The sequence below is a fragment of the Struthio camelus genome, chromosome 4 (genome assembly GCF_040807025.1).
Source record: "Struthio camelus isolate bStrCam1 chromosome 4, bStrCam1.hap1, whole genome shotgun sequence".
NCBI lineage: Eukaryota > Metazoa > Chordata > Aves > Struthioniformes > Struthionidae > Struthio > Struthio camelus.
This window is the reverse complement of record NC_090945.1, coordinates 50618911-50635222: the sequence shown is the minus strand read 5'-3', so window position 1 is coordinate 50635222 and position 16312 is coordinate 50618911. Positions and strand designations below refer to the sequence as shown.

The following is a 16312-nucleotide window of genomic DNA, read 5'->3' as shown; positions in this document are numbered from 1 at the left end:
CCTAACTCATGGTTTAGCGAAGTCCTTCGTCCTTTATGTGAAATACTATATTCATGAAGAACAAAAAACTGTTTCAGAGCACGCAAAGGGTTAATAGCGAAGGCTTATATTTGGGGCGGCAGAGAGCTAAAGTCATCATAGCTTCCACCACCACCAAAGATAGCAGTTGTTACAGACCTGCTGGGGAGACGTTCCTCCTCAGGCTGCTAGGACTCTGCTCTTACAATGGCTTTGGTCTATCGCCTTATGATGCAATTAGGTGGCATATTGTTATCTCTTTCGGGATGGGTCCTATCCTGTCTCACTACCTATTTACCTCAGTGGAAAAATCTTAACTTGGAACTGAATGAACTGGAGATCTGGACCATGGGACTCTGGCAAGCTTGTGTTGTCCAGGAAGAAGGGGGGATGCAATGCAAGGACTTTGATTCTTTCTTGGCTTTGCCTCCAGAGCTCAGGATTTCTAGGATTTTGATGTTTTTTTCCAATGGATTGGGGCTTTTGGGCCTCTTGTTCTCAGGATTTGGGTTGGACTGTTTGAAAATTGGTGAAAGACAACAGGAGCTAAAGAAACGGCTGTTGCTGTTTGGAGGAATGCTCTTCTGGATATCGGGGATTACAGCTATTGTCCCAGTTTCTTGGGTTGCCCATTCCACAGTTCAGGAATTTTGGGATGAGAGTATACCAGATATTGTCCCCAGGTGGGATTTTGGGGAAGCGTTATTTGTTGGCTGGCTTGCTGGATTTTGTCTTATACTAGGAGGATCTCTACTTAATTGCACAATCTGTTCAACTGAAGTCCATCCATCTTCGGTCCATTATGCCGTAGCAGAATTGCAAGATCAGTGTCAACACTTGGAAACTGAAACTAGGCCTGAAAATTGAAGGGCAGTCTTTCTGTACTACTTAAAACCTATCTCTTTCAAACTCTAGTGCAAGCCAGAAGCTTGTTCCACTAGTAGTTCAAAGGACTCTTTGTTACCTAGCTGATTTGCTGAACGTACGTCTTTTCCTTCCATAACTGGTGCTTGAAAGCAGTGTTTTCCTCACCTGCGGAACTGTTTAAAACTTTGTTTCACAGCAGGATGCTGAAGTTTTCATAGCTTGCGCAAAAAAGATGCTTTTACTCTCTCGACTGTACTGTCCAATTCTAAAAATGAGTAAGCATGTTCCCGTACATCTTGGCTTTTAACGAAAGTATGCTTCCTTTTCATATAAAACCAATTAAATGAGCCTCAAAACTTGACTCCCTGTTGCACCTGCCTAATGCAGTGACACACGAGCTTGAGTGTTTTCACATCCCGAACAGCCTATGTTATTTGCATTGCCTCAAACAGATCTAGATGTGTACTTGAAAACTATTGGGGTGTCTAAGAAAACTGTGGCTCGCTGAAATGCTAGCAAGAAGTGCAGAAAGCCTTTCATGTATGGTGTATTGGCATGGGTTCTTCATGTCCAGGAGGTTGTTTTCCCAATCTAGCACGCCAAGTGCCACATACAAGTTATTCACGTACAAGTGTTTTGGGAACTGCGTGCTTTAGGTACCCAAAAATAGGCTGAGTGGCAGCTCTTCAAAAAATGCTAAGATCTTTTTCCACCAGAAGCACTGAGTACTATGCGTCCTATAAAAGGCTTCTGTAGCAACAATGTTGTTCTGTACATGCAAACTTTCTGACTTCAAGCAAATGATGTTGTTAGTCAGCCAGGCACAGTGCAGCCAGCACCATTCCTTGTAAGCAGAACTGTGTCCATGTGCTAATTAAACTCCCTTATACGTGTGCTTCCTAACCTTTTTTTTTTTTTAATGCAAACAATGAGATGCTAAAATTAGCAGAACTGTTATAGTGTTTACAGAGATTGATGGAAAGCCAAGTAGAGGCTTTTTAAAAAAAAAAAAAAAAACCAAAAACAAAACTAAAACCTATGAAACATTAGCCCAGCTGTGGCCACACCTTCCAATTACTGGTTTACCACACTACTTCCCCATCCCCCAAATATTGCACATGGAACCAGGTAATATGTCTTGCAAATGCTGGAGGGGGAGGAGTGTGTCATGCTTTATAAAGCATTGTTCTAACTTTTGCTTCTGTTCATTATGACAAAGAACTAAGCAGAAGCTTGTCTGCAAAAGCAAGCAGTTTAGCCCTTCTATGCCCACTAAAAATGAACTTGGTCCACAGAGGCAGGCTGCAGTTAGTTGGATTACTGTTGTCTGTAGTAGGATGGATTTTAACTGGTGCCTGTAACTATTTGCCAGACTGGAAAAATCTCAATTTAGACTTAAATGAACTGGAGACCTGGACCATGGGACTCTGGCAAACCTGCATAGTCCAAGATGGAGGAGGAACACAGTGTAAAGATTTTGATTCTTTCTTAGCTTTGCCTGTAGAATTCAAGATTTCCAGGATTTTAGTATCTACATCAAATGGACTAGGACTTGTGAGCCTTGTGATTGCTAGTCTTGGTTTGGACTGCCTAAAGATGGAGGCTTCAGAGCAAAAAGTGAAGAAACGGCTGCTACTACTTGGAGGAATACTGCTATGGATGTCTGGTGTTCTGGCCTTAGTCCCTGTTTCTTGGGTTGCCCATGTTGTCATCCAGGAATTTTGGGATGAAGATATTCCAGAGATCGTGCCCAGATGGGAAATGGGGGATGCAATGTTCAGTGGTTGGTTTGGTGGCTTTTTTATAATTATAGGAGGATCCTTACTCCTCTCCACCGTCTGCTCATCAACTGACCATCCATTACCAGAGCAGTATACAATGGCAACTACGCAAGATACCCATCAACATGTGGAAACTGAAAATAGAAGATTTTTAAAAAGGGTAGATACCAGGTTTTCAGATTTTATTCTTGCATTACAGTAAGAAAGGTCTGCTGACCAGATAGGTTACTGTTTACAAGATATTAGGGGCATGTTTTTCTTACTGTACACTTCCTTTAATAACTACTTACTACTTTAATTACTACTTAATCTTAATTAACTGATGAGCTATACAGATCTGATTAAGTCACCATGCTTTCTTCCAAAACCTGATCAAGTGCTGCTTTAGGATAGATGAGCATAAAATTTTGGATCTCTGGGGCTGCATGGCGGCTTGACTTTGTATTACCCCCATCGACTCAGAGGGTCTGCTTCAATGTCTTGCTTGCAACAATAACATTAGCTTAAGTCCTCAGACAGTTTGTAGTGCCGGCTCAAAATGCATTACAAAGAATGAACAAGGTATAATCTTAAATGAAATTCCACAGACCTTTACCATTTATACTAGCATAAAGTAAACCTTCTCAGACAATGTCACATAATACAATATTCCCCTTTGTTTGTGAGAGAGCGAGAATCGACAACTGAACATATCCCAGCACAAGCTCTCTCCAAGGAAAGCCAGGTCACAGTGTTCTTGAGTTATAAGATGCTGTCTGGTGGAGAGCTGACCTTTGCTCGTTGCTATTGCAGTTTTTACTTAATGAATGTAAAGAACTAACTTCCAAGTATATGAATCACTTTTCTCTTTAACTTATCCTAAGACTTGTCAGTGATTGATGTGAACTTTCTATAAATTGCAATGGCTTTAAGTTGACAAAGCTGTAGCAACCATCTGTTTCTGCAAAGAACATAATATAGAGACATAAAACAGCAATAAAAGAATGAAATAAAACGCTAGTCTGGGAAAGAGCTTTGTTTTTAAAAAAAAAAATGTATTTTCCAATCACTGAAACACATGGAAAGTGCAGAGACAAGTTAATCTATGTGATGTATTTGCATACTCTTACAGACAAAATTAGAACAGAAACACATTCAGAATATAACCTGATTAAATATTTAGTTCAGTCCTGAGCATTTGATATTTAATACAGTATAAACATAGCAATAGTAAAAAGAGCTTAAAATTATTTGATTTGTATCCTATTAAAATTTCTGCTAAAATTTGCTCATTTGGCTAAATATTCTTGTACCAGTAATATTTAGATTTTGATACATGCAACTGTGGTGACATTGGTACCTGGAAACAGAACTAATTACATTCGTTATGCCCTGCTGTGCAGAGTAAATTCTACTTAAAAAGTAGTATTTGTAAGTTTAAACTGACAGGGGTTTATCCGTATGCATTTTAGTTTATTGTATTGAGTGTTTCACGTATGAATAATTTGAATTAATTTAAAAAAAGAAAAAAAAACCCAAACCCAGAACTGTTTAAAAGCTGTCTATGACATATGTTCAAAACTACTGATTTAGGAAGTGAGGAGCATCAATATGTTTAAGTAAGTCTCTCATTTTTAAATGAGAGTTTTGCAAGCTAAAGCCAGCAATACTTCAATTTGGACCTCACCCTGTACTTACCAGGTGATAATACTTTTTTGAAAGTTATTCAACATGTGAGGGGAAAACAGCTAATCTGGTAAGAATTTAGAAAGCTCTAAATATTTTCCACAAATAGCATCCTTAATGTCAAACATTTTATGGCCAGAACTGAACTATAATAAACAGAACATAAATAAGACTGTAAATAAATAAAAGAAAAATCATAAAGTACACCTCTAAACATCATTCTACAAACATCTTATATAATCAAATTGAAAAGTTGAAACAGTCAACCTTCATTTCACCTCTACATTAAATAATTCCAGATTTGTTTTTTAAAATTTGACCTTTCAAACATGAATGGTATCTCAAACCCAAGAAACCAAAAACAAATGGGGCATTCATAAAGGTTGTTCAGCCAGCTATCTTACCCAAAACAGTGTAATGTTTGGCTATGCATTTACAAGAATTGATGTATTTGTGCATAAGAAAATCCTTGAGTGAGGCTTACACAGACCTCTCATCACAGAATTGTCACTCTGAATTTGAGACAGCTGCTACAATATTGTGGTTATAGTCTCTTGCACTTTCTCACAAAGTAATTACAGCCTTCTGAAAGATGAAGACCATGTGTTTGTGGCTTGTTGCTTGGGGAAGAAAACTTTCACCAGTGAATTAAATACATCTGAGTGCAACAGAATTATTTCATTTTCTACTTAACATGTTTCTGCAGTGTCTAGCTACTTACATAGTACACACTGCTAACCCCAACTGCTTTACCAGGACAGGGCTTTTTGAACAGCTTATGCTACATCTAACGTTCTGGACTTCCAACAACATGAATCCAAGCTGACATGTCTTCCTAGCAGGTTGGTTCGGGTAAGACAAATTTGAAACTTGCTATTCACTTTTACTTATTACACCTGTGCAACTTGAACTGCATACGGGTCATACATATGTTTTTAAAAATGGAATTTATCCTACCGAAATAAGTTAAGCCTCCCTAGCCAGGAGCTTTCCTTTTTCAGAAAGGGTTTACAATACCAACAAGACTTCTGATATCTGAGTTAGCATGCGACAGAGTGAAAAGTTTTCCTTCTGGTACAAATACTTTAATGAAAACATCCCCATATGTAAACCTAATGAATATTTTTACATATTCCTAGTTGGTAAATAGACAACCCCTAGGACAAAAAAACTACACTTAAAAAGGAGAGTTTCACTATATTGCAGTGGATATAACTATTCTGATTTCAGTGTTGATATTATAAATTTGATTCAGCTTCCAGTTCAGAAAGCAGCTGCCCTTTTGGTAGTCTCATCAAAATTTTAGGGTTACTTGTCTGCCTTGCCTTCCCACTCTCCCGCAGACGCAAGAAACCTTTTAGTGCAGGTTAAAGTATTGTACATTCACTGAACTCAGTCTCTTCCTACAAAGAATTAAAAAATAAAAACAGAAAAAACTTGTTTCAGAAACAAAATTCCAATGTGGGTGTTGAATCTAATTAACAGCTGTTGTGAGGCAGCCTTGATGTTTTGGAAAGGAGCTTGCACTTATGGTTAGCTTCAAACTATAAAAGTCTCACTCTTGTACAAAAATATTGCATGGCATAACAGCCATCTTCACAGTCTGCTCACATGAAAATAGTGAAAAGATAAACAATCTTCTGTTGAACATAATATTTCTCAACACAGTGCGGTTCAACAGGATACATGCTTAGTACTGCCTTTGTTCCTTTGTTCCATCTTTACAAAATAAAAGCACACATGCAATACATACAATCTGTACAAAATCAGCATCAGTATACCAAAATTAATCTACTTTGGTTTTCTGGTTGTTGTGTTTTTGCCTTTTTTTTTAAGCATACAAGAATTCAATTCACTGTATTTTACAAATAAACATATCAATAGTGAATGTAAAATAGAAGATCTTTAAAAGCAGGTCACTAGAACTTCAAAGTTCATCTGAAAAAAGATGAGCAAGTAGAAAAACACTGCAGTGAAAAATGCATGATTATACATCATCAGCTGGAAGGGCTGGTATACTGATCTTTGCTCTTGTGAAGTATGCTATCTTCTCCCTAAAATCAGAAAAGAAAACAAGTTTATTATTTATCACTCCAATGTCATCTACTGTAGAGTTGCTGATGGTACAGTGTAGTTCTGCAAAACAGGAGTTTGGAAAACGCATAGTGAATTTATTTACAACAACTGGTTGCCAGAGCAGCCTGGCATAACTCCTTTGGTAGGCAAATTTATGTAGAAAGCAACTTCAATTTTGAGCAAGAAACATTCAACATTTCAATAGTGACTGCAACACCAAGACTGAAATATTGACCTAGTCACTGTACTTCCTATGCTGGTATTTCAGTGGAGGGAGGAAAAGGCAAAATAAAATACTTGTCTCGACTTTGGAGAGGGAAAAAACTTTAAGAATAAAGTCTGGACAAGACTCGGAAGCCAAATTGTCATCCCATTCTCCACATGCTTCCCTGGTGCTGTTACTGTTTCTGTCTCCTATAGACAGAGAGATTACTGAAGCACGAGGAGCTTGCACCCGTTTGCCTGCCAGCAACCTAGGGAGCAGATGACAAATTTGGGGGTTAAGAATTAAAGCTCAGAAGAGACATTCTTAAGAGCTTCACAATGTCTCTGTGTGATTAGTCTTTGAGGCTAAACCACTCTAAGAAGCCCAACTAGCAGGATGAGTACAAGTCAGCCTTGGAGGTAGCAACTCCTTCTCTAATAGAGTAAACCATGTTTTCAACTGCCTAAACTTGAGTTCCAATCTAGAACAGTACCTCAAAGCAAAAGCAACTCTGTAAACACAGTTCCTGGGCTGTGTGGTGACCAGAAAATAAAGGAGAATGGGGCACTGATGATGTCTTGAGCACTGTTACCTCCACAACTGTGAATGGTGCAGAATCAAAGCAAGAGAGGCTTTTAATGTGTGCCTTATAGGCCCCTATTTGCTTATGGATTTCTCAAACTGTTTACAATACACAAGTTTAAGAAAAAATAAATCCCCAAGTTTATTAGCAGCTTGCTCAAGCTTCCTACACACGAAGTTAAAAGTTTTAAAGTTTGATTCCAGAAATCAAACTTTAAAAACTTACGTTAAAACCTAACTTAACTGCAAACTAATTTCATTGGTTTTATCACTATCTGGAAGAGCAAGCATTGCATTTTTCAGTCAACAATTTCTTTTTATACGGAAGTATGGCCTTCAGTCTGCTAGCCTGCCACTTATATCCAGACTATTAGGAATTAACTCCAATTAAAACTGGGATTTGAGACAAAGTGTTTATTCTGGCTTATGCTAAATGAGAGAACTAAATTAACTGTTTCATGTCCTCTCTGCTGCTCCTGCAACCAAAAGGTGGAGACCGACCCCGATCTCCCTTAAGACAACAGTCTTGAACATGACACAGGTAGCGTTTCATCAGTTTCCTGATCATAAATGTATTGTCCAACTTGTCCTTAATAGGTGATTTGCTTCAGGCACCTGGCATCATTGAAAAGGTTTGTATTACTTAAAGCCCAGTGGCAACTTACTGCAGGTCAGCTGAGCCATGGTGTTGGGTCATGAATGTACTTAGCCCGTAGCAGATGCAACACACTGTTATGAAGATCTTCATCCCATTTTTTTTCCCCTCCACAACTCAGCCGACATATAGCCACTTCAATCACACGAGCAATTAGAGGGCTAGTCCTTTGAATCTACAACTTTTAGCTGTGTTAGAAATGAATGATGTTTCTTGCAGCCCAAGACTGTGCGCGCTGTTTTTTAAATAATATCACAGGGCAAGGTGAATTATATTTAGAAATAATTTCTGTTACTTCACTCCAGTAAAGAGAGCCCGAAAAGCAGAACAGGCCATACCTGAATGACTGCACTTGCAGTGGCACTTTCTGGCTCTGCTCCCGTAACCGACATACATCCTTGGAAGCTTTCCTCATCAGTTTCTCAGCGCTTAAACCCTGTTTCTGTTCTTCCTTTGACTGTTCAGCCTGTAAAGGAGAAAAATGACTATATTTTGAAATGAATAGTTGCTCAGCATTATCAAAGAAATGACCTGTATCAAGCAAAACCTCTGCACAAAGGGGCAGCAAAATGAAAGACTCATATCACAGTAAATACGGTAACAGAAGTTTTCCTAAAAAAAATAAACAGAACAAACACCATGCTATCACAGCTGGTTACTAGTTGACATAAGGTTCGATGAGATATTTCTTAAGGTTGTAGATAGACAGTAGCTATATTTGCATGAACAAATGCTGTCTAACCCAATGTCTTTTTAGAAATGAGAGACAGGGATTCTCTTTCCTTGTAAAATAGCTTTCATTAGGAAATTAAAAGTGTTAGGAAAGTTGCCTATCCCTAATCTGAGGTGACAGACAAAAAGATAGAGAAGATATGCTCTTGAAGTATACATCCACGTTTTGTTAACCTTGTTTTCAAAGTAAATATTCATGAACTGTTACTTGCCCTTTTATTCATGACAAGACACCCATTTTAAAGAGAAATTAAATTAACCTGTTATTCAAACATAAGCCTATTCTAATACTTGCAATAACACTTCCATTTTTTGTTAAAGAAATGCTAAGATTTTCTGGGCACTAGCCCCGGAAAGAAGCACCAGGGATTAAAGACATATGTTTTTATATTGCTTTCAACCAACTGGAAGTCTAGCTGTAGCATGCACTTCAACTCAGAGATGTTCTATAATTTTATACAAGAAAATAATTGCTTTAGAACACACTAAAACGCTTACATTTAACAGATAAGTCGGGAAAACAAAACAGTCAAAAGAGCTGTTTTCCTCCAAAATATTATTTTCCACATAACCTTCAAGTATGATAATGCTTTGCATCCTCTAAGGGCATAAAACAAAACCAAGTTAGGCTGATACTAAATGCATTGGCATCAAACTGCCAGCACGGTACAACTAATACATGGATAGATAATACGGCCACTCATCAACAACACGGGTATTCATGTTACTACACCCACATTTTCTAGGTCAGATCTATTTAAATCCTAGTTTTATGTCCCTGATAAAGGATTAAAAAACTGGTAGCGTGGGATACAAGGTCAACAGTAATAGTATTTTGTATATAAAGAGCGTATTTTAGCGTTTTCTGTCACCTCAGATTAGGAGTAGGCCTTTCCTAACCCTATGAATCCTTTACTAGACCCTGCAAATAAGAGCTGAAGGGAATGGGAGCTCTGGACTAAATAAGAGGGGAAAGATAAGCGCTCCCAAGGGCTGTCTTAGTTACAGTCATTTCCATCTCAGCAGTTCCTTCTGGCTTGCTTCTCCCTAGAGCTGGGGATTTGGATTACCCAGCAATGCCCTCTCAGTCCTAATGGTTGTTAAGTCATAGTCCTAACAGAGAGGGGTTCACTTAAGCTGCTTGAAAAACACAGATTTTGCATGTGGATAAAAACTGATTCTTTACTTTGTATTGTAGCAGAGCCAAAGCCAAGGCAATCGCCACAGTGAGCAGAATACCAGCCTGGTACAAGAGATCTAGGATCTTTTCTTGACCTGACCACTGCTGAGCAGCTAGCTAACCACCAGTAAGTTACAGTATTTCTGTATTTCAGTACTAGCGTCTCTGTTACATATTTCTGTACATTAAGACACATAGTAAATATTACTCTGGCACATTAAGACAAGTTCACAGCTGTGCTGTCCACCATTTTGGTGAAAGATTACTACTTTTAAGAGTTATTTTGTCAGTGGTTTCTGAGTGCCCTGTAGTTCGAACAACGGCTTTTATTTATTTATTTATTTATTGGTGGACAGTCATCTGGATCTCTTAGATAAAAGGCCACTGTTCACATGTGGACCTGTTCCACAGCACGTGCATTACGACCCCGGTGTGTGGGATGCACGGCATGGGCAATGCCACGCTGTGTTTGCACGTTGATCTTCACCCTAGATTCTGGTTACGCACAAATGTTACTGTATTTTGAATTTTGCCAGCCATCAAAATTGAACAGGAGCAGTTCATGCTCTTCAACAGTTTAAGCGTTTTGAGATATTAATTTTTAGTGCTTAACTTTAGACATTCAAGCTTGAAAATGCTATTCTGTTATCTCATAGTAAAACACACACCCCAAGCCACAAAGTTGGTTTGTGACGTAGAGCTTCTTGTCTCCATTTCCGAGTTCAACCTAGTAGACTCCAAAACAACAAAACCAACTAATTAAACAGATAGTCAATACTATCAATTTCATACTGGGTATTTATAGAAATCTGTTTATAGCAGCATAGTGGTACCCTGTGTCTGTTAAATGCACTCCAGTGATTTCACAAAAGAATACCACCATCTCAGAAAGCTCCGGTCAGCTTGTACTACTATTAAGTTCAAGTTCCCCATTCCAAAATACCTCTGATTTTAAAATGAAATTAGCCTATAAACACTGTTTTTCCTATTAGTTACTGAACATAAACTTGCAATCTGCAACTGGAAATGTATTAATTAATTTTAGATATGTCATTAGCCATAGGTTGTACCAGCTTCCCTAGCTAATATTTATCAAAGTAGTAAACATATAATATTTCAAAAATTTCTGCTTTTAGCTTCCCCCTAATTATCTGTGAGATTCTTGAAACTACCACCTTTCAGGTTAACAGCATAGATATAATGACTTCCTTCTTCTAATATTCTCCATGACGTTGCTGTTTAGCTTTTGATATTTCTTGATCCTTTTATTTTTATGAGCGTGAAATTACTGTGAGCCAATAATATGTAGTGAGAGATCACAATTCCACAGACTTATGATCTCTGTCAGGCTTAGCTATTCTGGCTGTAGAAGTTACTTCTATCAGTTTTAATTTAAGCTAGTGCGGCAGGCTGCAAACTGCAAGGGGTAAGGAGCTAAAAGACGTTCTCTGCTGGTGCAGAGCACTAACCTCCAGCAGAACGAAGGAGCGGACAGCTCGGGGAAGTAATTTTTTCACGTTTTCCACAGCTACATCTAACATGCATTGAGACTGAGAACTCAACAGTTTCAGGATACTCTCACTGAGACTTTGATTTCAGCTGAATGTCTGTGTGATGCATGCGAGAAGGATGTACATGATCAGGTTTACATTAACATCACGTTCCTTGAGTGCCTTACAAAAAAAGTCAGTTCTCCATCTATATAAAATATGGAAAGGCATACTAACGCTTTGGCCACGCATGGAGTGCCAAAATCCGGCCTCAGCCAGGTCTGCACAGCTCCAGTTAAAGAGGGGGACAGGTGAATCTTTGTACCAGCACTTAACTTAGGCATGAGATAAAGTATAAGGAAACACTTTCAAAATTAAAACCGAAATGCTAATTCTTGTCTTGTTCAGTGTTTTTTGTATAAAAAGAAAGTGCATCTAAACAGAAACGTTTAACTGCGCAAAACACTGAAACACTGGGACAAGGACCTATTTGTGGTACTAATGTCATAATTACCGATTACCTCCACATGGAAAATGTACTGAAAAGAAATAAAAAAGATATTTAAAACTATTCACAGGAATCTTTTCTGGATTTATACAGTGAGGAAGTACTTCGGAAGACACTAGGTGTCTGAAAACTTACTTGTATGAGCATTTAAGACTCAAACTTTACTTCAAAACACTGCATAGTTTCTCACAGAAAAGCTATCTAAACAAGAGGAAATGCTTCTGCTGTACAGGAATGACCTCTGTTTTCTGATCTGCAGATATTAGTGGGCTCTGTATACTTGCTGTACCTAGGAAGGGAAGGTATGGAGTCTGTGTATTTGGCTTCAAGCAGAGTGACTGCGTGCTAGGAAGCAGCCACTGACTTTCAACATTCCCCACATCTGTGGTTTCATTTCTCACTTGAGATTGTTTCAATTTCTCTGGCATTTCCAGCTGCTGCATTAGTCTGGGCCATGATAATGCCTGCAGGATCTAGAAACTAATCTATGACAGCGTTCTCTAGGCTGCTGTGTTCTGCTAACCGAAGAGGAGAGGCTGACAGCAGAGCACAGCGTTCTCAGGGTTGTTTTCTCCACAGGGAAAGGCTGCAATGATATTAACAGTGGAAATACTTCTAGAAACTTTTAAAGTACTCTTCAAAGGGATGGTGCAGCTGTGATCATTATTCTGGCTTTTAGCTTGAAAGAGGGACTTAAATGCTGTGCTGCAGCCTGCATATATTTTAGGGACGAATGTTATTCCCCTTATTGCTCACCACAGTGTGTGTCACTGTTGCTGATCAGTGACATCAGAGATGTAAATATTGGATACAAACCTATCTGCTGCTTTGGAAGAACAGGGTGAAGTATGAAAGTAAAAATCCAAAGGATTTATAGTATTAAATGATGCAGAGGTATGCTCTATACTAGCAGGAATAGCTTCAGAGTGGGCTGAGTGTTAAATGAAGGAAACAATTTAAAATGATGATTTCTATCCTGCATTCAGCATAAGATATAGACTATACACTTCTAAATACCTTTAGCTATATCTCTTTTACATAAACCACAATTTTCCAGGCAAAACCTTAGATCAAGTATATACAATCAGTTCAAATGGAAAACAAATGCATGGTTACATTATTTGATGTTAAAAATTGTGCTGCCTCACTCCACTTTGCAAGGGTTTCACAACACTTGACAATGTGCTAGTATTTTATAGCCATTTTGGAACTCTACCAAGTACAGCAACAGCAGATGCCAAAGAGAGAGAGAGAGAGAGAGACAGACAGACAGACAGACAGAGGGTAGAACACAGCAAAAACAGAGCTAGGAGAATATATTGGGAAAGTGTTGTTTTCTAAGCTATTTGATGGTCAAGGACTTATTGAAATAGCTGATATCACTGTGGTTAACGACCTCTGATGGATTTTTCTTCCATGAATTTATCAAACTGCTTTTTGAACCTATGTAAACTTGTAGCATTCGCTACATTCTGTGGCAAACATTTTTTGCAGTTTATCTAAATGTGCTATGTTTCCTTGTTTTCAACCTGCCACCTCTTCAATTCCCTACTTCCTGTATTATAAGAGACAGTGATTAACTGTTCTCTTCCATGTCACTCATGACTTTATAGACTTCAGCTGCATCTACTTATACCTTCCTAACATAGAAGCTGTTTCCTCCCTTTGACTAACCTTGTCAACCCTCTCTAGTTTTATTAGCCACTTTGCGACAGGGAACAAGAACTGAACTGTGTTTAAGTTACAAGCATAATATGCATTTATACCACAGAACAATGATAATGTGTTTTGTTTCAACTTTTTTTTTTTAGTATTTCCCAATATATTTTTTGCTTTCGGATGTCTGCTGAGCGCTGAAGTGATGTTTTTGTAGATTTCTTACAACCACAATATCTCACTCCTAACAGCTAATTCAGAGCCCATGTTTGTACATGTAAATATTAGGATTATCCCCCTGTCCTTTACTCGAGACTATTTACTCTCTCCCCCCACCCCCATGAACTCTGTCACTTACATATTAGGAGGCTGTCAGCACCTCTTTACAATCAGATTACATTTTTACTACTCTGAACAACTTGGCATCATCAAGACTTTCTCATCTCCATCAGCCATGAACAGCTGAAGAGCACAAATCCCTCCAGGTTTCACTGGCAACCTCTCCTTGTCGAGGACTGATGGCCATAGCCTCATGTGGGTTGGAAGGGGCCTCCAGAGCACATTTGGTCCAACCTCCCGCTCAGAGAGGATTGAGCTAGAGCAAGCTGCTCAGGGTCTTGTCCAGTTAAGCTCAGAATACTTCCAAGGGTGGAGTTTCTATAACCTTTCCGGGCCCCTGCTTCGGTGTACGGTCATCCTTACAGTTTAAAAAAGGAAGTGAGAAGAAGTGAGAAGGAAAAAAAAAAAAAAGAAAAAAAAAAGACAGACACCCATACCCAACAGCCCCAACTTTTTTCATATATCAAGTCAAAATTCCTCACGTTCCAACTTGTGGAGTTTCTACTCCAAATTAACGTATTTAGATGGAACTACAAATACACTACTTCAGATTCTAGGTTTAAATGCTATATTGCGCACTAATCAAGAAATATTCTTTACACTACATAACTGCAAGTAAACACAAACTTTTGTGAATATATTTAACACCACAGACCAAATGCCTTAGTGAATTTATAGAATGCTAGGGGTATACACGTACACAAATCATGCAATGTCTATAAAAGTACATATAAACAGGGTGATAATGTATGTATCTTTCGTTTCTTCCGCCATTTAAACAAACACATGAGTGGTACCAAAAATAATCTAGTAGTCTTTCCTAAAATAAACACTAGTCACCAAATAAAAAAGAGACTCAATGATTGCTGCCCATACCTGCTTTTCAGCTTGCTTCAAGATTTTCTGGAATCGCTCATCCTCTAGCACACACAGGGGAAGGGCTGTCTCTCCTTTACCTTTCATCTCCTCAAGCTTTTGTTTAAGATCCCTCAAGGCCTGAAGCTCATCATTCAGACGACTCTGTCGTGTGCGAGATGCCTGGAGGTCCAGCTCCAAGTCAAGGGAAGTGCGTATGGGGCACTCTTGTGTAGCTCTTCGCATGATTGGCTGGCAAACAGGCTGAGTCATTGGGGAGAGAAAACAATAAAAAATTAATATGTAAAGGGGCTTGTGTAGGATGCAACATAATACAGTAAGAAAAGCTCAACTATTTTTTGTTTTCTTTTAGGAAAAAGCTGCTATGATGAGATGCAAGCCCCAAAATCCATCTATTCTGGAATTATTTTCTGTCAGTAGCTAAAGAATAAGTGTAAAAAATTCAAAAACCAGTTGTATAATGATATATTTAGAAGTTAAGAAAAAAAAGTCTGATTCTTGGAACAACACAACTGCACTTACAAATGCTAGGAGTCCAAAACTATCCAGACTTCCCCATAGATTTCAACTGTATTATTTACTTTTATCACTACTTGCTTTTTTTAAGGCCAATGTAAACATTTAACGTTATGAACTCTGTAAACATGTATTTCTTTTAGTGTGCTTCAAATTTATTTACTATGCTTTCCACTGAGCATTTTCACATGAATAAATTGGGCAGGACAAGCCATCCCAGACTATGCACTATTTCTTTCTTATGAGTAAATCAATTTTAAAAGGGCATCTGAATCCTTGAAATTTCACCAAAATATGCTCAATATATGTGTTGCTGGTGTTGACCTTTGTACAGGTTAAGCCAAAAAGGGTTAAAGGGATCTTTTACTCAGATCTAACAAGTTGAAGTGCAACAGTAAATGCCATGATGGTGAGCACCAGAGCCAGCAGGAAGCCGGGAGCAGTAGTCTCGCTCGTGGCTTCAGCTTCAGCTAGAATAACATGAGCTTTGCTGGGGAGGGAAGATGAAGGATCGAGATCAGTGTGTTGAGATCAGCGTGTTGAGAATTCAACCTGGAACTGCAGGGAGTAAACGTGGTACTTCCATTGCTCTTGCTCAAATACTTGAAATGAAGCACGTGGTTTAAGTTATTTACTGCTACTCTTCCCAACTTTGTCTGAAACTATGTCCAGGTAATGCAGCACATACCCGTTTAACTCTCAGGCTCCGCCGTTCTGTGGCATTTCTCACAAAGAGCGACTTTTTGGCTAGTGTTGAGCTGTCGCTGTCACTTCGATTCAACTGTCAAAATATACATGATAACAAACAGAGATATAAAGCGGGCATCTTCACAGAGAAATACATCTGTATTGATATAAGCAACCAGAAAACCTCAGTGTTGATATACCTGTAGGTCATTCTTAGCGTAAAATAAAATTTCTTTCAGCAAGAAAAAGTGTCTGCAAAATTCTATTCCTAGACCAAGATAACTATTGATCTTACTAAATGAATACTTAGTAGACTCTTTAGGAATGCAAGTAAGGTAACTATGTTTATTAGTACTGCCAAATCACTAGCTAGCTTTTATATAACTGCAGATTATAAATAAACTCTATTTCCTTTGCTTGGGGCAGGCTTTCAACAAATTTACTATAGGAAAGGTAAATTACTGTAGATATGCACCTGT

General features: G+C 38.4%; 3 protein-coding genes across 6 annotated transcripts in view; 2 read left to right on the top strand and 1 right to left on the bottom strand.

The window, feature by feature from the left end:
* The first annotated feature begins 225 nt into the window (after nt 1–225).
* Nucleotides 226–885, top strand: LOC104145256 (claudin-22). The gene has a single exon (XM_009676715.2). The coding sequence runs from the start codon at nt 226–228 to the stop codon at nt 883–885; it is 660 nt and encodes a 219-aa protein (XP_009675010.1).
* Nucleotides 886–2106: 1221 nt separating this feature from the next.
* Nucleotides 2107–15840, top strand: LOC104145216 (claudin-22). The gene is made up of 3 exons (XM_009676635.2): nt 2107–2826; nt 9780–9888; nt 14983–15840. The coding sequence occupies exons 1-2, from the start codon at nt 2164–2166 to the stop codon at nt 9840–9842; spliced, it is 726 nt and encodes a 241-aa protein (XP_009674930.2). The 5' UTR covers nt 2107–2163; the 3' UTR covers nt 9843–9888; nt 14983–15840.
* Nucleotides 2882–16312, bottom strand: part of WWC2 (WW and C2 domain containing 2) — a 109907-nt gene continuing 96476 nt past the window's right edge. For 3 of the 4 annotated variants that reach the window (XM_068942573.1, XM_068942575.1, XM_068942576.1), the window contains exons 20-23: nt 15835–15927; nt 14631–14873; nt 8188–8315; nt 2882–6385 (exon numbers count right to left, since the gene is read on the bottom strand). In XM_068942573.1, coding sequence (XP_068798674.1) covers nt 6319–6385; nt 8188–8315; nt 14631–14873; nt 15835–15927 — 531 coding nt within the window. In that variant the 3' untranslated portion in view covers nt 2882–6318. The remainder of the gene's footprint in view (nt 6386–8187; nt 8316–14630; nt 14874–15834; nt 15928–16312) is intronic. The other variant, XM_068942574.1, reaches the window with a different exon arrangement.

What these genes read in the sequence shown, in the direction of transcription:
- LOC104145256 (XM_009676715.2), top strand. Translation starts at nt 226, where the DNA reads ATGGCTTTGGTCTATCGCCTTATGATGCAATTAGGTGGCATATTGTTA.
- LOC104145216 (XM_009676635.2), top strand. Translation starts at nt 2,164, where the DNA reads ATGAACTTGGTCCACAGAGGCAGGCTGCAGTTAGTTGGATTACTGTTG. An exon ending in ATAGAAGATTTTTAAAAAGG is followed by an intron (nt 2,827 to 9,779) that starts GTAGATACCAGG and finishes TTTGTATTGTAG; the next exon opens with CAGAGCCAAAGCCAAGGCAA.